The sequence below is a fragment of the Oncorhynchus gorbuscha genome, linkage group LG10, assembly GCF_021184085.1.
Source record: "Oncorhynchus gorbuscha isolate QuinsamMale2020 ecotype Even-year linkage group LG10, OgorEven_v1.0, whole genome shotgun sequence".
Lineage (NCBI taxonomy): Eukaryota > Metazoa > Chordata > Actinopteri > Salmoniformes > Salmonidae > Oncorhynchus > Oncorhynchus gorbuscha.
In genome coordinates, this window is record NC_060182.1 from 37,374,569 (window position 1) to 37,401,941 (window position 27,373).

A 27,373-nucleotide genomic window follows, 5' to 3' on the forward strand; every position below is an offset into this window, starting at 1 on the left:
GTATTGTTTATCATCTATTTCACTTGCTTTGGCAATGTAAACATGTTTCCTATGCAAATAAATCCCTTTAAATTAGTTTGAGATAGAGGCTATGCTACTAGCCTCATCTCATGAATATGCATAGCCATCTTACAATTCCGATATTAAGTGCTATTTTAATGAGTTGCCGGGATATCACGTGCCCTGCTATCACGTGCCCTGCTCATATCTCACGCAGTAAATAAGCCATTATTTTTTTATTTTGCCCCAATTCGAAATAGATCTCCATACAAAAACTCCTTGCTTTGGCGGCGGAACAACGAACAAACGCTATCTACTGGAGGGAGGCAAATGTTCTGCTAAGTTGGCCTCTCTTTCTATTTCTCTCTGTTGTCACTCAGGTTGTGATTTCGTCCTTCCTGATGAAATTGGGGGCGTTCGTTTTTGAATCGCTTGGTGCCCTGGGGTATTGAGTTTACTCACGACCATTCTACAAATAATTCTCCGAGCATCAGGGAAACCGGCCGAGGCAAAACGAGCGTTACCCAGTCTACAAAGATGGCATTTGAAAACCACCAATCTACAGTAGACTGACCACTAGCGGGGGAGTTGTTAATTGTCACATTTAAAGCCACATTGTGGATGTGCAAGTTGGTCACTAATAAAATGTAATGCACCCAATTACATTTTCACATGTAAATAATGCTTGATTACGATGAATCTGTAATGCTCAAGTTAGGAGGACAACGATACTGATTTTAGAGGTACGGTTGTTTGGTGCACTTTTTTAAACTTCACCTCTGGGTGGCACTGTGCACAAAAGTTATATTTCTACACAAAACATAAGTGATGAGGCTCCATCTAGATCATCACCTCAAAAGTACAGTGTGTGTAACTGTAACTAGGCTATGCAGATTTTATTTAGGCAGACTTTGACCACTGGGGTCTCAGTGGTTGATAAGAAATTCTGAGAACTGTTATTTTTGTATTGGTAGGGTAAACATATTTTGCAGATGTTATTGCGAAATGCTTATATCCCTAGGTCCAACAGTGCAGTAATACCTAACAATACAAAACAATACACACAAACCCCCCAAATCAAAAGAAAGAAATGAAGAAATATGGAAATATTAAACAAGCAATAAAACACCATGATCAGTTCCCAGCTAGACTCCTTAGATGCTACATACATTGTTGGACTTGTAAATTAAAGGTAGACTCAGCGATATGACATAGATACAGAAAGTAAACAGCATAGTGGGTCCATTTCTGCAACAACTAAGAGCGTTGAAGCGCGAAGCTCAACTCCTCCACTATTTTGGTGTCCTGGCTACCAAGCTGTGAACAGCATGGTGCTAACCCATGCACATGCTCAGATACTGTGTGGGACTATGTGAGAGCGACGTCTCACATCTCGCTCATCTCAATATTTGCTGTGCTGCTTGTGGCAACATAATTTAGCTGAGTCTACCTTTAATGATATACAGTCCGTTTCAAAAGTATTGGGACAGTGACACATTGTTTTGTTGTTGTTTTGGCTCTGTATGAGGTTAAAGTGCAGAATGTCAGCTTTAATTGAATTCATATCAGGTGAACTGTTTAGAAATTACAGTACTTTTTTGTCAGCTTGGGGATTTGAATTTGCAACCAATGTAGTCACAAGCGTGATGTAGTCATTGCGTGCTATCAATATAGGACCAAATACTTAACTTTTTACTACTTAAATACACATATAAGTGAATTTGTCACAATACTTTTGGTCCCCTAAAATGGGGGGGGGGCTATGTACAAAAATGCTTTAATTTCTAAACGGTTCACTCGATATGGATGAAATTACCCTCAAATTAAAGCAGTCTGCACTTTAACCTCATAGTATCATTGTATCATTTCAAATCCAAAGTGCTGGAGTACAGAGCCAAAGCAGTAAAAAATGTGTTACTGTCCCAATAGTTTGTAGCTCACTGTATACCCATTGATTCTTGAAGAACATAACTTATAAATGCCTCATGAGCTTAGTTCAATTGCCGTACCACAACAGAACCCAACATTTAAGCTTATTTTACTCCAATATTTGTAAACAATGTAAATGTAAACAAACACTGTAGGCCTATAACCTCAAAACATGGTTAGAACGATCATTTTGAGATCATGGATGGTCAGTCCTTGCACCCATACCCCTGCCTACAAATTTGAGAGTGGTTAAATTTCTCCAGGCACATCCATCAGCTTTTTACCAAAACTGAGGTAGTGTTTCCGATTTGTTATTATTTCAGGATTCTAGCTTTACTGCATGTACAGCAGGTATGTGTGGATCCCATGCATGAGAGGAATTTGTTTGAAATGTAAAAAATTCTGCTCTTGGCATAAAAAGATACATTTCTTTTGTAAACATTTAACATCGCTCTCAAGAGAATCATTCCTTATTTGAACTGGTCTCCACATACATTTTTTGACAAAGGGATCAGCATCAAGAGATTTACTATAAACCATGTCTTACTCTTTTTATACTGTGTTTGTTTATGTAACAATCAAATGTAAGTGAGGAACAATACATTCCAGAACATTCCAGACCCCCCCCACCACCACCACCACCACCACCACCAACATGGGACAGTCAGATTTGGCAATTTGTCAAACAACAGATTACACAAGGTACGTATATAAATTCCTAAATATGATTTGGATCCAAACACAGAGCTACACACACACACTGCACACACACTGTAGTTTGTCTGCCAAAGAACCTCCTCAGTTTTCCAAAAAGGAGTCAAGCATTTCATCTATGAGATAAAACAGAGACTGAACAAGCCAGCGGGGTTGCCAATTCACTGATGAGAAAAATAGAGGCAGCTAGGGGAAGGAAGAAGAGAGAGGGAGAGAGAGAGGGAGGGAGAGTGACGATAAAACTCCACTGTGAGCACTCCTGTAAGCTCAGTCACAGAGAGCAACAGAGAAGGAGAGAGAGAGTGAGAGTGTGTAACGAGGCAAGCAAGCAACAGGGACTTACCACACACACTGACACACACAGGCAGACAAACAGGGCTCTCTGAGGTGAAATTGCACATGTTTTTGTCACCCCAGAGCAGACGGACTGGGTTGATGAATGAGCAGTAGTGAGTTATGTACAGCTGGGTGTCCTGGACAGCAGAGACTGTGTTGCTAATAACCCTCAAAGTGTTTTTAACACCACTTTGAGGTTTTCTCTCTGGATCTGCTTCTGCGGGGGACCAATTTTATACCCTTTAAGGAGAAAAGAAGAAGGAAACTCTCAAAGGCTAAGAAAATTGGACCATCTCCAACTCCCGTGGACTTTTTTTCACTCTCTGTCTACTCCTGAGGGAAGCACGTGTGAGGAGGACTGAGGGATTGAATGCCAAGCGCTATTCTCTGAAGAAAATCCCAACTATTATGGGACTTCCACTTTACCCAACTATCGAAATGCTATGAGGAAGATCCATTGCTCAGTGTGAGAGAAAGAGCAAGAAAGAGGGTGATAAAGAACTCTAGCATCCACTTCTACCCAAGGGTTCCCTCCCTCCCCCAGCTTCAAACACCCCTCCTCTCTGCCTCTCTCTCCTTTGCCCCCTGCATCCCCCTCCTCCCCCCCCACAGAGCAGAAAGCGTGAAAAATCTCACTAATGGGTTTATTTGCTGTCAGATCTGTGCCGATCTGTCATTCCCCCGGGACCACATTTCATAGTTGAGTAAGCCGCCTGGCTTTCTGGCTAGAGTTAGCTGTGCTCCAGCTCCAGCAACACACTGCTGTCTGGCTCAAAGATCATCAGGAAGAGAGCAGCAGCAGGCAGCCAAACCAGGAGTCAGTGTTGTTGTAGTCCTCCAGTTTGAGGTCCAATCATCTTGGTTGGGGTCCTTGCATTTTTGTAACCGGGCAACAACATTATTATTCCCAATCGTTGGACAGTCTGGACAGACCACTGGGTCAGTTGATCAAAGTTTCAGGGATCTTTGGGTTGATTTAGTGTTTGTTGAAGATGTGGTGTGGGCCGCTGGCCGTGCTGGCTGTGGTGTTCTGGACCCAGTTTGTCCTGCTGGAAGGGGTGGATGCCAAGAAGGAGAGGAAGAGGACACAGGAGACCCCCCCACAGCACACAGAGGCATACAACACTACCCTCTCCAACAGCGAAGAGGTCGGCGGGAGCACCAAGGTAATGTTTGATTTGAAACGGACTAAAAATGTGGTTTTGAAGTCACCGGCACCAACCTCTTTGCTCTGTCGATCTGCTGGTGTATTTCAAACTTTATGGCCCCGAAATGTGTATATTTGGTCTGATCCTAGGAGTGCTGAACATCAGAAGAATGTTTATGATTAGTACGTGGAATATGTCATGAACTTTATTAGCGGTTTTGGATTGTGACTTTTGATTTTGATAACCTTATCTTATGAATATCAAAGTACAAACCTCATAGAAAATAACATTGCGGTAGTGCTACCTACATACAAACAACCTGCTAAATGATCTGATCGCATTCTCTTAACCTTGGAGCCTATTCTGAGATGTATACTTGAGCTGATAATTAACTTGTTCAATTATGGATTGCAATGACTGGCTATGGGCAGGTAACATGCTCTGACAGATTTATCTGGACATGATTCAGGCTTTATGAATGTATAATTCATGTCAAAGTGTTTTATAGAGAGAATGAGTGTAGTGGTGTAGTGGCAATAGACCGCATAGAACAGGTTTGCCCTACTGGGTCAAGCCTGAGAAAGTGAGTTGTGTCTGAAATGTGTGCAAACCTAAATGGATGACTTCCTGAAGAATGTGTGGAATGTGGGATGATCAATGCACCAATTAGTCCTCACTATGGGGGGCTAACACCGATTTCCCAGCCTATCAGATTTAAGGATTGTATATTGACAAATCGGGGCTCAAGAGGGTTTGAATCAACGTGAATTAGGGATAAGAAGATGTGACAGTTTAGTCTAAATTCTCTAAATGTGTAGCCAAAGTATAGTATTTATTGAAATATAAAATATGGACAGTAATTGGCATACAGATAGAAACTTGTATTTTTACACCAAAAGTACAATATGAAAAAGGTGTAGTAAAAGTTGTTTTCTGTTGAAAATACACCATGTGGTAGTCGGGTAAACACAAAATGCTCCGTTGCCACTGATTCATACATCTACTTTTCATTTATGTTTCCCTGTCCAAAAACAGCATTTGACCTTTCACATTCTTATTTATTGGTTTATTGCTGGTATTACATATTTCCAGGAGTTTCCAATGAGGTATTTGTTTTGCCTTGAGCCCACCCATTGTGTTGGCATTCTCAAACAACCCTCACTGCCCCATCCGCTCAATACCAGCCCTTCCTCCCAGTCCAAGCTCTACCAGGTTGTCTCTCTGCCCTGTTGGTTTGTTAGCCTATGACTTTTATTTCCCATAGATAGAATGGGGATTTGTTTCTGTATTCTCGAGAAGAAGAACACATTAGTCAGCCCTAGCCTGTCTCATTGTGATCTGGCTGTGTTTATTTGACTTGGTTTGCCCTGTAAAAGCAGATGGCTCTGAAGGATGACCTTGTGTCAACCCCCAGGTTGCTGAAGACTGAGGATTTCTGCACCCCACTGGGATATATCTGTTCAGTTCTCTCTCCCATCTATCCAACCCGAGCCCAGGGTGTCTCTGTCTCCATAGCCCCCCTCCGCCCCCCTCCATCTCTCCCCCCATGGTCCAGCAACAGGCCACAGGCAGACTGCCATGATGTAGTTCCTGGGAAAGTTAGGTGGGCAGATATTTAAAGAGCTTTGGCAGTACTGTTCCCAGCCCATTGATGCTGTCATTCACAGGGCCAGTCTGACTCCGCTGTGTCTGGGACATCCGATAGGGGCGGTGCGGCCCAGAAAAACTGGGGCAGCGTGCCGTGTAAGCCCCTCACAAAGCCCCATAGAAAGGGTCCTGAAAGAGGACACCTCGACAAGGATTAGCCCCCTGTGCCCCCCTCACTTACATTCTTTTCATCTTGTCTCCCACAATCTGAGGGTAATGACATAATCACTCCTAAGACCCTGTGTTATGGCAGATAGTGTCTCGGCCAAATACTGTCACCTCTAGTTGAGGACCCTGGGGTTTAGACTTTACACCTAAGGTTAAATAGTGTAGATGTTGAAGGTTAGACAATGCAACACAACTAATTTAGGCTACATAAGACTCATTAAGGCTACAGAAATTGAGCACTTCTTATTGTAACGTGGTTTTAGGGATATTTCTCTAATTCTGTACGTAAATCTGTGAAATTCCATTTAGTATGATAAATGACGTTAAATTAGGTTACATAATGAATGCAATATTGGTCGTAGGATCATTGGTCGTATAGTATCATACATCTTACCTGGTCGTACAATAGCATATTAATTGAATCATGTGACTTATCATACATCCTGGAGGACATATAGTATTGCACATCTTTATCTGATACCAGGTTGCTTGTTGCTCTGTAACAACAAAGGAGAATTACTGGGAGAATTTACGTTGGCGGTTAGGGGAACTAAGAACAAAGATTAGGAGAACTAAAATGACAAATGTTTGGAGAAGTAAAACAACAAAGGTTAGGTGAATTTACTTTTAGAATAAGGGTTAACTGAAGAGTTAGCTAAAATGTTCAGTTTTCTCCGACACGACTCAAACATTCAAACTTTGGATTGCTCGAGTGTGCCTTTGGATTGCTAGAGTGTTGCGGATTATGCCCACCCATCTCTCTGACCAACCTCCCTACATTAGTTTCTGTCTTAAGTAACTAGACCATTAGTAGGTATCATATGTCTTGGGGATGCTCAGAAATAGATCACTTATATTTCGTATTGGCTCTGAGGCCAGGCTGCTCATTATGGACAATGTCACAGCAAAATGGAATGCTGTATCATCCAAAGGTCAATGAAAAAGTATCCAGTAAAAAAACAAATGTCTACAATTCCAACTGCAAGCAGTGCTTGGTAGCTTTATTTCATGATGGAATCTTAGTTTGTTCAAGTTTTATCACTTAATCCTCACACCTTTGCATTCACTCAGTCAAGGGAAATATAGCATTATTTCTAACAAAGATATCTACGTATATTTCAGGATGTGGTGTATCCCTGGAGATAATCCAAATTCATTACAGTTTTTGAAAACATAGCTTGTCCAAGAGAAGGGGTCTCTTGGCACAACTTCCCCCGGGTATGGGGTAAGTTGAGCTGTGGGACAGGGTAAGTTAAGCCGCCTACACATTTCTGTACTGAATGAAATATTACTACTACCATTTTAAAACCATGCCTATCTTTATTTCCCAAACACAATTCACCACAATCACTTTTTTTCCCTTCATATTTTGAATCATTTTACACAGGCTTTACACCTTAACACAGACTTTGTACTTTTAAAACACTTTTAACACAGGGTCTGTTGTTACCTCATATCCCAGCGATAATGCCTTGCATTACAACTGCGAAGAAAACACTTACATCTGCTCAACCATTGGCTCAAAATAATCCATGACCATTGGCTCAACTAATTCCAAGGCAAACATTTATACCATATTAGCATACACAGCTACAAGAATACAATGTCATGCTAGGTTTAGGACCTTATGTCGAATGTATAGAAGAGTCTTAAAACTATCTACATTGGTTTAGATGAAACCTCTAACACAATACATGCATTTGACTTGGTGAAAATCAGTTTTTTTGGGCTCTAACCACTTTTTCCATGTGATTTCTTCCTTCACAGACTTTATGAAATTCTGACCTCTTCCTAAGTATTTGGTCAAATTATTCATTTTGTGTATGTTTGGCTCAATTAACCCCTTTGGCTCAACTTGCTCCACTCTCCCCTACCTGTAATGTTTTGGAGAAAACAACCTCCTTATTAAAGTGATGTTGGCAGGAGAACACCGGCTTGTATCTTCTAACAAGCCAAACAGTTTATACATTTGCATGTTTTTCTTTTTGCTCATGCAGTGGAAAGTCTTCTTGTGATGGCATTCATTTCGTATCTGGCCCAACCCCAGTGAGCGCTGTTGGCAGGATGCAGCAGACCACATTCCATCAGAGATTTTCCATTTGAAATTGATCACAATTGAGGTGTGGAGTGGTGCACTTTGTGAAATCTGGTGAGATGATACAAAGCAGTAACCTTTTGTTCCAAGCAGTAATTCCTTTGCACCAAAATCAACATTATGTCTGCTAAAATCGCTGACAGCACTACACATGTATTTTCTTCTCCCATTCTTTCTGGGCATGTCTCAAAGTAATAACATAGATAGGTAATGGCTCACAGTCCATTCTATCATGATTTCACTGACTAGCACCGTAAATACACTGTGAGGGCAGAACTGCGTGAACAATATATACATTTGTATGTCACTTCTTTCCAAAGTGCAGTGAAATCTGTCCGTGTTGAGCAGCAAAGGGCTCGGTCAGTGAAGGCAGTAGTTGAGGCAGTCAAATCAAACATCACACCTAGCGTGTTGAGTAATGGCTAATCAGTGCCCTGGGGGAGGGCTTGAGTTTCCCCTCTCTCATCCCAACACCATGATTAATGAAGGGGTGTGTGGCACCGTTTGAATTGCCCCATACACAGGGGACTGGACCCGTCACCCATAGGAAACACTAGGCCCACTGACACGATGGGTGCACACACACACACACACACACACACACACACACACACACACACACACACACACACACACACACACACACACACACACACACACACACACACACACACACACACACACACACACACACACACACACACACACACACACACACACACACAGAGTTAGGTAAGTAGTAAAAAGTTACAAACAAACACCTCATCTCTCACACTGGTAAAGGAAGTATAGCCCACTAAGCTTACCCATCACCATATCCAACCACAAGATTGGAAACAGTGAGAATAAGGGTCCCATAGTGAGAGTATTACTTTTATAACATGTCGTAATGACCATTGTTTAGTTACACATTGTATGATCAATTTATGCACTCATTGAAATCCTGACAGACAACGATAATAACAATAAGCAGTCCTTTGTCATTAAATCTAAAATCTACAAGTAAAATAAACTGTTAGGACGATATTCCCCTGGAAATAAAACTTTAAAAAATACATATTAGGCAAAGAGGTCCTGTTTTATTTGGATGACCTCTTATTTTAATAACTTCTAATTGATGCCAGATTTATAGGAATCCCTTAATCTTGCCTGATACGTATCATGTGCTGATCATGTTCCTCTACCTCAGATTCACATTGGACTGGAGTCTTGAAAATAAAGAATAATATGAGGGTGTCTACGCCTACTGCCGTGCAAATGATTGTTAAAATGTTGGCAATCCTTGAATCGTTTTCAGAGCCATTGTTGTTTTGTAGCAAGAGTTATGTATTTCTTTTTTTCCTGTGATATTTACATCAGACCTACATTTGACTGGTGTTGAAGCCAGGGAGAATTTGGCATCTATTCAAATTTGCCTTTCAGATACTATAAATTACATTTTTATATTTTGTGCTTTTCTACTTACAACATGTTTTTAATACCTCATAAAGTAAGTGAGCACAGTACTTACACAATAAAAATGCTTAAACCTAACAGAACGGAGGACTCTGCACTTATGTGGTAGAGCGGAACCACAAATGGAGGCTATGGAGCACATAAGAGTAGAAAAGATCTCATGAGTATCTACAGTATATACCTGGTGCATTCCACAGTGAATAAAACCATGGAGCATAACTCAGACCCAGGATCAAATACTATTTGAAATATTTGAAAATACTTTGAGTGTTTGCTTTCCCCTGTCTGGAGTGCCTGGTGGGCGTGATTTGTATGCTTGGGAATCCTCTATTAGTTCCATTGCAAGTTCAATCGAGCACAAAACGTTTTTCAGAACTTTGTGCTCTACAAATTAAGTATATCAAATAGTATTTAAACCGAGGTCTGGAAAAATGGTTCAGTTTTCAGTTTGATATGGAAGTGGAGCCAGAGACATTTTTAATGGATCCTCTTACCTACCACAGATACAGGGGGAAATAGCCCCCATTTGAGCAATTTGAAGACTATAATTTGAACACAAAGCAGGTGTGTCAGCAATCAGACTCTTTTCAGATTTTTTGGGACTTAAGCACAGTTATTATTCCCTAGGAGGTTTCATGAATACATTTGATTGCTTTAGTAGCTCTTACATGTCTTCACTGGAAAGGAATGCACATTCAATGTTTGCATAAATATCTACGACATGTTGACATTGCAGCAGTTGTTTTGTGGAAAGAAAAGAAAGATGATATGACGGCTACGCCATAGGAATATGTGTACGTGCAGCATACCCACAAATACTGTGACTTGAAACGGGCTCGATCCTTTACAGTCGTGTCATTTGATCATTTGATAGCACTCTAGAGATGAAAATGGTGTCTACGTTTCACGTGGTTAATATGCAAAGGCCGCCACTTTTCTCATATCCTCAACAACTTTTATGTGACATCTCTACAAAGTTAAAGTGCAGCGCTGCGTGCAGGGTGCACCAGTTGCGCGGGTTGCACGTCTAACCATATTTAGTGTTGTGGTGGTAAATCCTCTTGTCTATGAGGTGCATCGGGGGAGAACTGCGGTGGATTGGATGCTCATTAGGGGGGAACGGGTGGATGCGTGACGGTGGGGAAGCATGTGGGTTCCCCCTAGCCCAGCCCTACTGTAGCCTGGGGATCCCTGCCTCCCAGGATGCGATAGGCCCTCCCTTAGTTAGCCTCCTAAACGCATGCATGGATGACTGCAAAAGGACTATAACGATATAAAAACAAGGGATTTAGGGACGCCTCTACATCATCCTGTCCCACGTCAAACTAAATATGTACCTGTTCACAAAACATACATTAGACATAATCTTACAAGCTTATTTGTTGGTGTGTCTGGTGCACCCTGCTCTCACATTTACATTTGGTTGGTACAAACAGTAGGATAAAAACACGAGTCCATTCCAAACATTTTATTTTAAGAGCTTTGTCACGGACTAGTCAGTTAACATTACAAGATATTGTTTGCACGGTGTAGGTATTTTTTTTGTCTGTACTAGTTGGTGCATTTTAAGCAGTAAATTATGGATACTTAGTAACAAGTTAATAAGGACATTTAAATTAGAACAAGCTAAGAGTTATGTGCTATACCGTTATGTCTACAGAGGCGGCGGCGATGCTTCTTTCTCATTCTTAAGGATTCAGAAACTACCTGCTATGTGGAGTGCTGTTCTGGTTGAGGATCTATTGCAGCCAAAGAGACAAGTTTTAACAGTTATGTCTGTGGCTGAATTCCAAATGACACCCTATTCCCTACATAGTGTACTACTTTTAATCAGGATCCAAGGCCATATGGCACCCTATTCCCTACATAGTGTACTACTTTTGACCAGCTCTGGTCATTTGGAACGTACAAAGTGTTTTTGATGGCATGCTGCCCCAGGGACATATTTCCCTCCCTTTCATTGCTTCAAATAAAAATTCTACCTAATTTCACCAAGCTACATCACAAACACACAAATCAAATCAATTGTTGTTTGTCACATACATGTGTTTAGCAGATGTTATTGCGGGTGTAGCGAAATGCTTGTGTTTCGCAGTAATAATCTAACAGTACACAACAATACACACAATACACACAACCTAAAAGTAAAAGAATGGAATTAGGGAATATATAAATATTAGGATGAGCAATGTCGGAGTGGCAAAGACTAAATAAAGTAGAATAGAATATAGTATATACATATGAGATGAGTAAAGCAAAAATGTGTAAACATTATTAAAGTGGCCAGTGCCTTCAAGTCTATGTATATAGGGCAGCATATGCATAGACTTGAAATGACTGGCCACTTTAATAATAGAACACTAGTCCCTTTAATAATGGAACACTAGTCACTTTAATAATGGAACACTAGTCACTTTAATAAAGGGATTATTCATCACAACTGTTTCCTGAATGATCATGGATATAATGAAGCAATAATTAAATTGGGGAATCGCATACATTGTAGGTAGGCTATTACATATTTGCAACCTTACATGCAATGTTCAACAACATAGTGTTGCAAAAGTGTCACGATATTGTACATCATGCATACAAACTGGGATGTTCATCATATATAGTGGTCACATATTTGTAAGTAAAGTTCATTGCGCTATAAGGATCGGGGCATGTAGCAATATACACCATCCCTTCAGTATGAATAAAGCCCCCACCGATGAGCCAGACAAACAGTGTTTGATGTTCTTAGGAATACCTTTTTAGTTTAACACCTTAAGAATGTCTGACACATTTTCCAAATCACCACTGGAGTGGTGTGCTCTCACAGCTGTTGAAAGACACGGCCATTGGATGGCACTCATACAACAGCCGGGATCAAAGGGAAGTTCAGATTGATACCTGTATCTATCCTGTTCACTTTGTTCATGTGCTGTACGCGCTGATATGAAGGTATGTGAGTGAGAACATTGTTTAATTTGCGCCACAACTCAATAGGAACTGCATTGAACATACAGTAACTGACAGCTTTTCTATTTCGTCATGCGGAGGGATTTTAATTTCTCTGTGTATGGACTCAGTCCTTCATCTGGGGAATATTGAAGATAGTTTGACTGAGGTGCATTGAATCATCATTTCTTGCCAGCTGTGGGAAGCGCCACCATCTATCACTATTGGATGTCATGGTAGCAAAAATATTATGCCGAGTGACGTACAGTGCGATCAATGAAAGCGAGGAATGTGTGTCCATACTAGAAAGACAAAAGACTTGAACAGATCTAAAAATCCTCATGACTTAATGTCTGATGGATGCACTCCTGACACCAAATAGCAATTCTCATAATATGTTGTGTTACTACACGCGGTATAAAAGTGTAAAAAAAAAAGTGATTTGCTCCATTTTGCAGTTCGAATAACAGTTATAATTACCTTGGTTACAGGCCAACTTCCTAAAATATCGAAAATCCTTTAGGGCACGGTTTTACGCGTTTAATTACACATGCGCGTGCTAACAATACAAGACGATAACAAGCAGAAAGAGAGGCCTCCTGTCCTGGCAGTGCTATTATTATGTGGGGAATAGCTACGGCAGCATATATAATTATAAGTTGCATGTGTGGGCTGACTTGAGGTGGTCTAAAAACATCTGACATACAGTACGATGATCTATGTATGACATCAATGTGAGAGGAGAGGTGCAGTTATTTTGAGACTTGCAGGATGAACCGCCAGGCGTAGCGTTAAGGTCCTTGTTTTGCGTTTCACCCGCTGTCAATGTTCAGTGTGCATCACTTAAATCAAACAGAGTTTGCCAGAGAGGGTCCTCAGCGATTATTGTCGGTGTTTAAATCAAACGTGGGGTTTAGGAATAGAGTTGCAAGGCAGCTCTTTCAGATTCTTTCGGTGTCTCAAACGCAAATAATTTTTCCTATGAGCTTTTAAGGTCGGTATGAAAGTGAGAGGTATAATTAGAGATAATTCCTATGCAGCATGAGCTGTAGAAAGGAGAAAAAAAGGTTCAGTATAACCAATTAAATGGCCCGGGCAGTGTTGCAGTGTTATGGAAAAGATGTGGTGGATTATGCAGTAACAGTATCTTTGGCTTGACAAAATCGGTCTGCCATTTATCTGTCTCCAGGCTTCGAAAACACAACAAAAACCCACAGACGTCTAACAAGCACAAGGCACTGGGTTACTTAACTTGTTTATTTTGTCTGCCGTCACAAGAAAAGAGAGACTAGAGAAGACGGAGAGAAAAACAAACCCAAAATATAAAACCTTTTTTTTATTCCAGTATATTGAAGACAAGACAAACAAGGGTTTACTTTGTTGCTTTTGAACAGAAGAAGAGGTGAGTCTCTCTTTCTGTCAAGAAAAGGGGGCATGTTAGTTTTGCAGATAAGTGATCCGTGTCCTCCTGCCAAACCTAAATAAATACAATTTCAGACAGCTCACCTCCATGGCTCGTCCTAATCTCCTCTTCTATCTCCACCACAGTCACTTGATGTTTGGGGAGGAGGAAGAAGGCCTTTGCTTGGGGAGGATTCAAGGCATTTTGTGGTTATTGGAATTCACACAGCATCACTTTTCACCCAAATGAAATAACGTCAGCCAGGATGGGTTAGGGTTAGAATTATTTGGTGGCAGAGGTCTTTCATTTTTGATAAATGAGATATGCGAGGGTGTTTTTCTTCAACATCACCACACATCCAGAATCCCTGCATGCCAATCAAAGGTCTACAATCATCACCACTAGCATGAGGGAGTTTCCGCTTAGAATTCATGTACGTCCATGCACGTCTTCAACAGCCTCTGTTGACTTTTTATAGTGTGCCTCCATATCTATTATTGTGTTCATCAGGGTCGTTTCGGTCATTTCCTTCCTGTTATAGCTTACATTTTCAAATGTGTGGCAAAAAAAAAAAAAAGTTTCATTGCTGGTATGTTTGCAGCTAGGTATAGGTGAAAGTTTTGTTGGATGTTTAGAAATATTGTCGTAGGCTAATTGGTCACTAAAATATCCTATGGATAGAGTCATTTTTCAGGGAGTCCTGAATGCACGGTATGCTTATTGAAATATTTGTGTTGAAAAAAATCACTTCAGAAGTCTTGTTTATTTTCCTCTGACCCTATTAGGCAATTAAGGATTGACGTGGCACCTGAGAAAAAACAGGGAAAGTCTTGGAAAGAAAAAGTGACTGAACATAATTGGCAAAGTGAAAGATACAACACAAAAAGCCTTCTTCCCTCTCTCTGGAATGGCAGTAGATCGGCAAGGAGACATGGAGAGAGAGAAAGAAAGAAAGAAAGAGAGTTCACTTAACAGTGTGACCTGCCTTGATGTCTGGCACCATTTAATAGTATCTTAAGGCAAGATTTTCCAATGGAGGGTAAGCAGAAATTATGACTCATTGGATTCAGTTACATAGTTACAATACTTTGCATTGTGTGCCGGTGGGCGAAATGATTCCAGACTGAAATATCTGATGAATCTTGCAATTAGCACTGTTCTCCTTAAAGAGCCGTTTTGATTGAGGAATAAGAACAGTCTGGAACTAGTGTGATTGTAAGTACATTCTGGCAAAACCCTTAAATCACACTTTATTTCACTGGGCACTTGTTTAATGCTCACCATCAATCAGCCAGGTTTATGTAGGTACACCTGTCTCTCCTTGTGGCATCATTGATTCATAGTAGGCCTGTCTTCGTTGCAAAATCAGACCTCTGAAGTGGTTTGATGTTGAATGAAAAATGTCTCATGGGTTTCTCTGTCTCGTGTATCCCATAGAATCCTGACAACCAGAGAGTGGATCCCCTGGGATCATGGATGGACTTTGTGAAACGACCTGTAGGCAACTTCCCTGGGAAGTGCCGCAAACGCAAAAGGCCACTGGTAAATATCACAATGGCTTCAGTAGTGGTTCAAAGAAGCTAGCTCATCAAGCACTGGTTCGTTCATTACATTGGTCACGAAGCATCTAGTACGATACATAAGTAGAATATTGGTTGTTTGAATATTGAAACAAATTTCTGTTTCAAATCGTGTTCACAGCAGTGGAGGCTGTTGAGTGGAGGCCGGCTCATAATAATGGCTGGAATGGAGTCAATGGAATGGTATCAATCACATGGAAACCACATGTTTGATGTGTTTGATACCATTCCATTGACTCCCTTCCAGCCATTATTATGAGCCTTCCTCCCCTCAGCAGCCTCCACTGCTGTACAGCAGATTATCTTCTTATTCATATGATCCTATATTATTATGTAATGTGTTATTATTTCCTGGTCTCTGTCAGCCCGGGCCACCAGGTCCTCCTGGCCCCCCAGGCCCCCAGGGACCACCTGGATCCCCCGGGGCAGAGGTCACCCAGGAAGTCCTCCTCCAGGAGTTCAAAAAGATGATAAAAGGTGACATCATATAAAGTCCTAAAATGGCATATAAAGACACATGTGATAAAGTCTGATCTGGTCCTTCGCTGTGTATAAGAGGACTCATTGATTTCAAGACATTGGGGACGGCACTGTTACTACTGATGGATCATTGTCTCAGTGAAGGCGGACGTATTTCATTAGTACCTGACCATCTACGGTAGATATTGGGTCAGCAAGCTCACTACTCTATTGGTGTACTGTAGTGCCAGAGAACGTTTTTCCTAAAGTTTAAAGTCAAGTCCATATTCTTGTCATCTTTCTAGTTGAGATGATCTCATATTCCGTCTGTGTTTTAATCAGAAGCTACAGAGAGGAGAACTGCTGCAGTGGACAGGCAGACCAGTACCAGTCCTAGTCAGATACCCACGGCCCACATCGCCCTGGAAGGAATGACCTCTTACAGGCGGATAGAGGAAGCCTTCCACTGTAAACTCAAAGGACCTGTGGTTATTGACAAGAAGACACTGATGGAGTTACAGAACTTTCAGACGGTACGTTTTGGAGGAACAATCGACACGTTTGTAAAGGATGTAGACGTTTGTGAAGTATTTGGTCACCCCCCCCCCCTTGAACATCTTTTGGATCATCTTGTCTTACTCTTAATCATTCAGTACACAACATCAAGCCCATATTAATATTCACAATCAGGTTTCTATCTTTCTATTTTCTTTCTGTTAGCCGTGTTTGAATATTGGGTTTGATGATTGAACCAGCAATGATGTATAAGAATGATGCCAGGAATCCTTAAGGATCACCACATCCCTACAGTCTGACAAAGCAGTACCAGGCTGGAGCTCAGACTGGCTCCTTGGTCAAAAAATGCAACGCTCCACATCACTTTCTGGTCTCGGCATACAAAAGGCACTCTGTCTGTGACTTGGAATATGGTGTGGAGAGGACAAATTTATACACTGTTTAAATTAGCATGCTGTAGTGGAAGAACTATGCCCAGGGACATTCTGAGGAGGGAGGTTATTAAAGGAGCAATCAGCAGTTGCCACATACATTTTTGGATTTATTAATGATATATATACCCATTGATTCTTGAAGAATATATCTTATACGGTTCTCATGAGCTTAGTTTAACTGTCATGCCCCATCAGACCCCAAAATATAAGCTTGTTTTACTCCAATGTTTGTTAACAAAGTAAATGTAAACAAACACTGTATAGCCTCAAAACATGGTTAAAACTATAACTTTGATACCATGGATGGTCAGTCCTTGTATCCATAGCTCTGTCTATGAATTTGAGAGTGGTTACATTTCTCCAGCCCCATCCCTCAGCATTTTACCAAAACAGTGGCAGGGATGCGCTTTGTTATTGTTTCAACTGCTGATTGGTCCTTTAAGAGTAGACATATACCAAGTTTATGAAATGTCAGTTGGAAAAGTTCAGATTTGATTTCTCCGGTGTTCACTTTGGCAGACGTATAGAAAGCAATTGAGCCCAAATTCGAGATAGAAAATACCAAGTTTTACATCTGTCACTCATTGTATAACTCCATTCCGCATGTCACATTGTATTTCTCCTTCCAGCCTCTTGCTAAAGGTGCCTTCCTCAGAGGGACAGGAATGGACCAGTCCACAGGGCGATTCACGGCTCCCGTCACAGGGATCTACCAGTTCTCTGCTAATGTTCATATCGGTAGGGAATGCCTCTCTACAATAAGGAAATCTAATTAACAGGGAATCATCTTGGGAAATATATTGATTTGGAAGTTGGAATTCAATATCCAGACAATGAATGAGGCCCCCATTTCTACAGATATTTTGCTAAAATATGATATATTTTCAGAGGACTCTGTGGCCTTTTATTCAGAGAGGTGTTTCTGAGCTGGATAATGTCTGACCTCAGATGAACTCTGTTTTCTCCCTGAAGACCACAATGAGGTGAAGAGGAGTAAGAGTCAGCTGAGAGCCAGGGACAATGTGCGAGTGCTGGTCTGCATCGAATCCCTGTGTCATCGATATACGTGAGTGCCATCAGTCTCAGTCAGCAACACCTTTGGAATGAATTCATAAAGGCTTTATCACAGCTATATAGCACAATGTAACATTTGTCATAAGCCGTAAGTCGTAAGTAGCTTTAAATAGTTACGAGTAACGGCATAAGATGTAATTCAACTTGTTTTGATGGGTGTTACAGATAACTGTTCACCCTGTTGTCATATGCTCTAATGTCAACTGTAATGAAACAGTCCACATGACACCTTATGCATTATGTTGTTACATGCTACACAAGAGTCTACATACCATGTGTTAGAGCAGGGTGTTATGTCATTTACCAACCTCTTGTGTCACATTATTACATTTCCTGGAATGAATGATGTCATGACCCTATCATATGACATTAATTTGAAGGGTTATAAAACAGTTATGAGTGTGCTTATACCACAGGATGAGTTGAAACTATCACAAAACTTTACAATTCAAAGGATCTCCAACAAACATGGGCAAATGGGAGCACATGTGTACTTAAGATTTTCTTTATGTTGACAACGAGACAATGAACAGCTCCGAGTTGAACCAATTAGACCATGTCCAGATGTAAAAAAGGACACATTATAATTGCCATCAACTTGCAAAAAAAACAACAACCCACAAACATTTTTAAACAAAATGGAATCAAATAGAATTTTACAACAAAATCAAGGTTGCTGGGGTACAACAGGATTTGTGACCGTAAACCATCTGAATAATAATGACCCAGTTAGGTTGAGTTAAATAAGAGTTGTTAAGATGAAAAGGTAATTGTGCAATTAAAATAGGATGTAAATGTGTAACGTGACAAAGAGTATGTTTTTTAAATTTATTCCACCTGTAGCTAGTGAAGTTAACTGGCTAGTGCTAGCAGATAGCTAACGTTAGCTAGATAGCTAAAGCCGTCCGTCAGCTGCGAACCGTGGCTATTGAACCTTGCCTTTCAGTGGGGGAAATTTCTTTGTACCAAATTAAATAATCAAGAAAATCACAGAGACAGAACCCACACTAACATTACCAGTAACAACCACCACAGTGCTTACATTAACTTATGTTAACCCAACGCCATCAATATAACAATATTACCAAAAGTGACAACAGTTCAGAACATAAAGTAACCAGTGATCTAAAGTTTAAATGAAACAACGTTTCACACACATAGTGCATTATTTTCTGATTTTCTGGTTTTCTGATCCACGCCTCTTATGTTTTTTTCTAATATACCTGTGACCAACAGATGTATATCTGTATTCCCAGTCATGTGAAATCCATAGATTAGGGCCTAACACATTTATTTGAATTGACTGATTTCCTTATATGAACTGCAACTCAGTAAAGTCTTTGAAATTTTTGCATGTTGTGCTTTATATTTTTTAAATCCAGGACATGGTCCATTTTTTACAGCTCAGACCAGTGTATTTATTTCTATTTAACTAGGCAAGTCAGTTAAGAACAAATTCTTATTTTCAATGATGGCCTAGGAACAGTGGGTTAACTGCCTGTTCAGGGGCAGAATGACAGATTTGTACCTTGTCAGCCCTGGGATTTGAACTTGCAACCTTCCGGTTACTAGTCCAACGCTCTAACCACTAAGCTACCCTGCCGCTCATTGTCAAAGACTTCAAATTAATGTCACTTTACTTATGGTGTCTTTGCACATTGTATTAAGGGCAGATGACATGTTATGACATCGATCATTCCGTGATTTGTAATACTGGTACACAGAGGTTGGTAATTGACATAACACCCTGTTATATCACATGGTATTTAGACTCCTATGTAGCATGCAATAACATATGACATAAGTTGTCATACAGATGGTGTAAAAGCAATTGTTATTAACAGTTGACAGAGTATATGACAACAGGATGAACAGTCATCTCCAACACCCATTAAAAATAGTTTAATTACAGCTTATGCCGTTACTCATAACTATTTAGAACTACTTATGGAAGCTTATGACAAATGGTATGTGCTATATAGCTGTTGTAAAGGCTTTATGAATGCATTCATAAGGACACCTACAGTGAAGTGTTACCGTCTCAGTCTATTGATCGTCTATCAACAAATCAGTATGATAAAGTCTTTTAAATTGGATTTATTTCACCTTTATTTAACCAGGTAAGCTAGTTGAGAACAAGTTCTCATTTACAACTGCGACCTGGCCAAGATAAAGCAAAGCAGTGTGACACAAACAACAACACAGCAACAAATGGAATAAACAAGCGTACAGTCAATAACACAATAAAAAATAAAGTCTATATACAGTGTGTGCAAATGGCGTGAGGAGGTAGGCAATAAATAGGCCATAGTAGCAAAGTAATTACAATTTAGCAGATTAACACAGTGATAAATTAGCAGATGATGATGTGCAAGTAGAGATACTGGTGTGCAAAAGAGCAGAAAAGTAAATAAAAACAATATGGGGATGAGGTAGGTAGATTGGGTGGGCTATATACAGATGGACTATGTACAGCTGCAGCGATCAGTTAGCTGCTCAAATAGCTGATGTTTAAAGTTAGAGAGGGAAATATAAGTCTCCAGATTCAGCGATTTTTGCAATTCGTTCCAGTCACTAGCAGCAGAGAACTGGAAGGAAAGGCGGCCAAAGGAGGTGTTGGCTTTGGGGATGACCAGTGAGATATACCTGCTGGAGTGTGTGCTACGGGTGGATGTTGTTATCGTGACCAGTGAGCTGAGATAAGGCAGAGCTTTACCTAGCATAGACTTATAGATGACCTGGAGCCTGTGGGTCTGGTGACGAATATGTAGCGAGGGCCAGCCGACTAGAGGTCGCAGTGGTGGGTGGTATAAGGTGATTTGGTAACAAAAAGATGGCACTGTGATAGACTGCATCCAGTTTGCTGAGTAGATTCCCATGTCTGGAATACACTGCCATCAGACACACATAACTGCACCACATATCACACTTTCACAAAATGCTTGAAGACCTGGCTAAAGGTCAATCAGATTTGTGAACATGGTCCCTAGCTGTGTGTTGTCGCTTTCCATGTTGCCTGTTGTCTGTAGCTTGTGAGGTGTGGAAACACTTTGTTGCTTTTATGAATTTTGTTTTGCTGCTTTTTGTTCTATGTTGCTCTGTCTGTATGCTATGTCTTGCTTGTCCTATGTTGCTATGTCTTGCTTGTTCTATGGTGCTATTGTCTATATTGTAATTGTTTTTAATAACCTGCCTAGGGACTGAGGTTGAAAATTACCCGGCTGGCTAAAACCGGCACTTTTACTGAAACGTTGATTAATGTGCACTGTCCCTGTAAAAATAAAATAAACTAAACAACAAAAAAAACTAGATTATTGGAAGCTATATTGTAGATGACATCGCCGAAGTCGAGGATCGGTAAGTTAGTCAGTTTTACTAGGGTAAGTTTGGCGGCATGAGTGAAGGAGACTTCGTTGCGAAATAGAAAGCTGATTCTAGATTGGATTTTTTATTGGAGATGTTTAATATGATTCTGGAAGGAGAGTTTACAGTCTAGCCAGACAACTAGGTATTTGTAGTTGTCCACATATTCTAGGTCAGAACTGTCCAGGGTAGTGATGCTAGTTGGGTGGGAGGGTGCGGGCAGCGAACGGTTGAAAACGATGCATTTGGTTTTACTAGCGTTTAAGAGCAGTTGGAGGCCACGGAAGGAGTTTTGTATGGCATTGAAGCTTGTTGGGCCAGATGTATACAATGGTGTCGTCTGCGTAGAGGTGGATCAGGGAATCACCCGCAGCAAAAGCGACATCATTGATATATACAGAGAAAAGAGTTGGCCCGAGAATTGAACCCTGCGGTACCCCCATAGAGACTGCCAGAGGTCCGGTTTGACACACTGAACTCTGTCTGCGAAGTAGTTGGTGAACCAGGCGAGGTAGACATTTGAGAAACTAAGGCTATTGAGTCTGCCGATAAGAATACGGTGATTGACAGAGTCGAAAGCCTTGGCCAGGTCGATGAAGACGGCTGCAAAGTACTGTCTTTTGTCGATGGCAGTTATGATATCGTTTAGTACCTTGAGCCCGTGGCTGAGGTGCACCCGTGACCAGCTCGGAAAACCGATTGCACAGCGGAGAAGGTACGGTGGGATTCAAAATGGGATTCAAAATGGTCAGTGATCTGTTTATTAACTTGGCTTTCGAAGACTTTAGAGAATCAGTGCAGGATGGATATAGGTCTGTAACAGTTTAGGTCTAGGGTGTCACCCCCTTTGAAGAGGGTGATGACCGCGGCAGCTTTCTAATCTTTAGGGATCTTTAGGGATCTCGGATGATAGGAAAGAGAGTTTGAACAGACTGGTAAATAGGGGTTGCAACAATGGCGGCGGATAGTTTTAGAAAGAGAGGGTCCAGATTGTCTGGCCCAGCTGATTTGTACGGGTCCAGGTTTAGCAGCTCTTTCAGAACATCTGCTATCTGGATTTGGGTGAAGGAAAGCTGGGGAGGCTCGGGCAAGTAGCTGTGTGGGGGGGCTGTTGGCCAGGGAGTTTTTGAAAGGGGGATGCTTATTTAAGATGGTGAGGAAATTACTTTTAAAGAACGACCAGGCATTCTCGACTGACGGGATGAGGTCAATATCCTTCCAGGATAACCGGGCCAGGTCGATTAGAAAGGCCTGCTCGCAGAAGTGTTTTTAGGGAGCGTTTGACAGTGATGACGGGTGGTCGTTTGACCGCGGACCCATACCGGATACAGGCAATGAGGCAGTGATCGCTGAGATCCTGATTGAAAATGCCTTCAATATCTAGTCATCCCACTCCAAACGTTTTCAACATATGACCATATGGTTCTGATTTGTTCTGGCTTTTGCAACATACTTGGAGTGTAGTAAAAACAAAACAATACCAAAACTATTTTTGCTTTACCCCCAAAAGAGTTAGCTAATCCATTCTATTGTCTGCCAGGCCAGCCTTTCTTGTCGTGTTCTTGAGGCTCTATATTGACAGCAGTCATTGAATCCATGCGTGATAATCAGAGTTTAATCCCAGTTTTATGAGCTGTTAAACAAGTTGTTTGTTATGTGTTTTGTGGAACAAGTTAGGCATTTCCTGTGTAAAAGTGAAGCACAGCTTTAATAAATGAAATGTCCTCTCACTTCTTCCCCTGGTCCCTTTCGCCTCCAAAATCATTTTAGACTCACCTTTGACACCTGAGAAACCTTGCTGCTGCTTCCAACACCACAGGCCAGGGTCATTTATCATCATAGCAAAACATTTTGCAATGAAGAAAAGGAACATTTCATATTGGAAAGGTTCAGGTTGTCCCTCCCTGTTTCAGTCCTATTTTTTTAAAAATTGGTTGCCGATTGAATATGACCCTGAATAGAGAAATGCCCTTTTTGGGATGTGTGAAGGATGAATTTTACACACTCATTTGTAAATACCAGAATATTACACACCCATTTTCGGTGATATGAGAACTGTTGTTCACATACTTTGGCCTTTTTTTGTTTATATAAAGTAAGCAAAATCTGAAATGTTGAAATGAACAGTACCCAAGATTTCCTCCATATATACAGGCCAACAACCTTGCTTCACAACCTGGTATTATGAAAGAAATGTATAAATAATATTGTTATCCGAAAAAGTGGGCTCATTCTTTTTTGCCTTTCCACCCCTATGCCTCCAGCCTGTCTCGCTCTCCCACACATGAAAATGCAGAGAATGTGCTATGAGGCTCATTGCGATGGCAGTTAAAGTGAAGACAAACATGATTGATTCACCATAAAAATGTTGCGTTTTCCACGAAACAGGAGCCAGTGGTCTCAGCAAGAGTTGTAACGACTAGACTCCACGCCTACTCTATTACATATTACTCTCTGCACTGCAGGCTTCATTAAAGACTCACTGTAATGATTATGATGATTCAAGACTCAAAATGAAGCAATGGCATGTTTATTTAATGTGTACAAAAACATATTTTGCATGAAGTATCATGCAATTAGATGATTTCGTTTCAGAACCTGTTAGATGTGTATAGATTAAATAAAGTTATTTAGAACAAATATAAAGTTCAGGAAAAAAAGATGATGATTAATTGTCAATCATTTTTTGTTTTCTTCGTCATTGCAGGTCATTAGAGATGATTGTTGGATTGGAAAGTAACAGCAAGATCTTCACAGTGAATGTGCAAGGGTTACTAGAGCTACAGGTAGGCTTATATTTATCAAACCACGCTCACCATTTAGGTTCTCCAGTAGGGTTGAGCTGAATATAAAGCCTTTAAGAAGGGTTGAGAAGTATAATTACTATTGTACAGTCATGGCCAAAAGTTTTGAGAATGACACAAATATTAATTTCCACAAAGTTTACTGCTTCAGTGTCTTTAGATATTTTTGTCAGATGTTACTATGGAATACTGAAGTATATTTACAAGCATTTCATAAGTGTCAAACGCTTTTATTGACAATTACATGAAGTTGATGCCAAGAGTCAATATTTGCAGTGTTTACCCTTCTTTTTCAAGACCTCTGCACTCCGTCCTGGCATGCTGTCAATTAACTTCTGGACCACATTCTGACTGATGGCAGTCCATTATTGCATAATCAATGCTTGGAGTTTGTCAGAATTTGTGGGTTTTTGTTTATCTACCCGTCTCTTGAGGATTGACCACAAGTTTTCAATGGGATTAAGGTCTGGGGAGTTTCCTGGCCATGGACCCTAAATAACCATGTTTTGTTCCCCGAGCTCATCACCAAACTGTTCCTGGATGGTTGGGAGAAGTTTCTATCAGAGGATTTGTTGGTACCATTCTTTATTCATGGCTGTGTTCTTAGGCAAAATTGTGAGTGAGCCCACTCCCTTTGCTGAGAAGCAACCCCACACATGAATGGTCTCAGGATGCTTTACTGTTGGCATGACACAGGACTGATGGTAGCGCTCACCTTTTCTTCTCCGGACAAGCTTTTTTCCGGATGCCCCAAACAACCGGAAAGAGGATTCATCAGAGAAAATGACTTTACCCCAGTCCCCAGCAGTCCAATCCCTGTACTTTTTGCAGAATATCAGTCTGTCCTTGATGTTTTTCCTGGAGAGAAGTGGCTTCTTTGCTGCCCTTCTTGACACCAGGCCATCCTCCAAAAGTCTTTGCCTTACTGTGCGAGCAGATGCACTCACACCTGCCTGCTGGCATTCCTGAGCAAGCTTTGTACTGAAGGTGCCCTGATCCCGCAGCTGAATCAACTTTAGGAGATGGTCCTGGCACTTGCTGGACTTTCTTGGGCTCCCTGAAGCCTTCTTCACAACAATTGAACCGCTCTCCTTGAAGTTCTGATGATCCGATAAATGGTTGATTTAGGTGAAATCTTACTGGCAGCAATATCCTTGCCTGTGAAGCCCTTTTTGTGCAAAGCAATGATGACGACACGTGTTTCCTTGCAGGCAACCATGGTTGACAGAGGAAGAACAATGATTCCAAGCACCACCTCCTTTTGAAGCTTCCAGTCTGTTATTCGAACTCAATCAGCATGACAGAGTGATCTCCAGCCTTGTCCTCGTCAACACTCACACCTGTGTTAACAAGAGAATCACTGACATGATTTACATTTACATTACATTTACATTTAAGTCATTTAGCAGACGCTCTTATCCAGAGCGACTTACAAATTGGTGCATTCACCTTATGACATCCAGTGGGACAGTCACTTAACAATAGTGCATCTAAAACTTAGGGGGGGTGGGGTGAGAGGGATTACTTAACCTATCCTAGGTATTCCTTAAAGAGGTGGGGTTTCAGGTGTCTCCGGAAGGTGGTGATTGACTCCGCTGTCCTGGCGTCGTGAGGGAGTTTGTTCCAGCTGGTCCTTTTGTGGCAGGGCCTTTTGTGGCAGGGCTGAAATGCAGTGGAAATGTTTTTTTGTGATTCAGTTCATTTGCATGGCAAAGAGGGACTTTGCAATTAATTGCAATTCATCTGATCACTCTTCATAAAATTCTGGAGTATATGCAAATTGCTATAATACAAACTGAGGCAGCAGACTTTGAAAATTAATATTTGTGTAATTCTCAAACCTTTTGTCCACGACTGTATAATGAGTTGTATTATCACTATAACAAAACAAATAGTAATCATATTCTTGCATTTAAAATGTTATTGTATCTCCTCAGGTTGGACAGTACACCTCAATATTTGTGGACAATGGAGCTGGGGCATCCATCATAATACAGAATGGCTCTGACTTCATGGGCATGTTGCTGGGTGTATAGCCTTACGTCCTGGCCTTGGAGCTGGGGGTATACCTTACCTCTTCCCATTGGACACCAGGGCCCTGGCCACGCAAGGCATCTGTATCTAATTGGACTACTAACAGACGCTACTGGCCTATCACCATCCATGGAGGAGAAAGGACCGTTTTGAAAGCTTTAGGACTGTGTCTCTCCACAGACACCATGAAAGCAAGCACTCCCTTGGGCCAAGAAAGACATTAAGTACATTCCAACAGACAAATCCTAATAGACAAGACTTCAAATCACTCAATGAAATGTTTTTATTTGAAAGGTTTTCATGTCAATCTATTCATTTGTATGGCAGTAAGTAAGTACAGTACATAGACCTGTGAGTGTGTATATACACTGGATGATGCAAAGATGCTCAGATGCATTGTACGAGATGCATGAGAGCAACATTAGTTCCGGTTTTGGGGGTTTCGTCACTGGTTATTTGGACTTATCAGGATTGGGCGAAGGCGGTGCTTAAACTGTTTCGCCTCGAGTGCTTCGTGCGTGTGCCCACATGGATCAGAGGGGGGGGGGGGGGCTTTGGCTGAGAGTTTCCTTTTGTGAGGGTGGAGACTTCATTTTTGCTGTAACTCTCAATTTCTAACACGTATGAACACAAAAGTTAACCACGCAGCTGACCAGATTTACACAACATTTTACTTCTGGGTTAACAGAGATTAGTTTCTGTCTGGAACTATTTTGTGGGATTCAAATCCAAACTAACCAATTTGGTTAGAGCGTTTAAATTAAATGCGAGTGTGTTGGCCATTCTGTTTTATACCGATGTATTTAATATACAGTGTTTCCAAGTTATGCTTATGCCAAATTATATAACTGCCATGGTCAAGCAGAAAAGATGTTAAATATTGTTTTATAAAATGCCAGTTGTTTCAGCAAAAGAGACTGATCATGTTATCTATTCAATTAGAAAATACTCACATATAATATTTGTGTTGTGTATATCTGTACGTTTTTTTTCCGCCATGTAGTTGATTAACTTTTCTGTAAATTATTATAATATTTAATTAATACACATGGTTAAGAATTGAATTTGGACATACATGGAGTTTATGTTCAACTGTAACCACAAATGGATATTCATATCTTTTCTCACCCTAGGGATTCATTTACAGGTTATATAAAGTTTCAAGACTAGCACAGATTGGAGTACCATTATCTTATACTGATTTACTTTTTAATAACTAATACAGTATGATATATTGTAATGAGATCAAAATTAAACTATGGTCAAATATTA

The 27,373-nt window shown here is 40.8% G+C and overlaps 1 protein-coding gene across 2 annotated transcripts; it reads left to right on the forward strand.

Moving 5' to 3' along the window:
- The first annotated feature begins 2,898 nt into the window (after nucleotides 1-2,898).
- Nucleotides 2,899-27,373, forward strand: c1qtnf12 (C1q and TNF related 12). Of its 2 annotated transcripts, none has more exons than XM_046365907.1 (8): nucleotides 2,899-4,145; nucleotides 15,275-15,379; nucleotides 15,783-15,894; nucleotides 16,222-16,409; nucleotides 17,456-17,564; nucleotides 17,799-17,892; nucleotides 23,971-24,049; nucleotides 26,005-27,373. In XM_046365907.1, the coding sequence occupies exons 1-8, from the start codon at nucleotides 3,972-3,974 to the stop codon at nucleotides 26,101-26,103; spliced, it is 960 nt and encodes a 319-aa protein (XP_046221863.1). In that variant the 5' UTR covers nucleotides 2,899-3,971; the 3' UTR covers nucleotides 26,104-27,373. The 2 variants fall into 2 exon arrangements, with proteins under 2 accessions (XP_046221863.1, XP_046221861.1); XM_046365905.1 differs by having other exon boundaries at nucleotides 2,900-4,145; nucleotides 16,219-16,409.

What these genes read in the sequence shown, in the direction of transcription:
- c1qtnf12 (XM_046365905.1), top strand. Translation starts at nt 3,972, where the DNA reads ATGTGGTGTGGGCCGCTGGCCGTGCTGGCTGTGGTGTTCTGGACCCAG. An exon ending in GTTCAAAAAGATGATAAAAG is followed by an intron (nt 15,895 to 16,218) that starts GTGACATCATAT and finishes TGTTTTAATCAG; the next exon opens with AAGCTACAGAGAGGAGAACT. An exon ending in CTCTGCTAATGTTCATATCG is followed by an intron (nt 17,565 to 17,798) that starts GTAGGGAATGCC and finishes TTCTCCCTGAAG; the next exon opens with ACCACAATGAGGTGAAGAGG.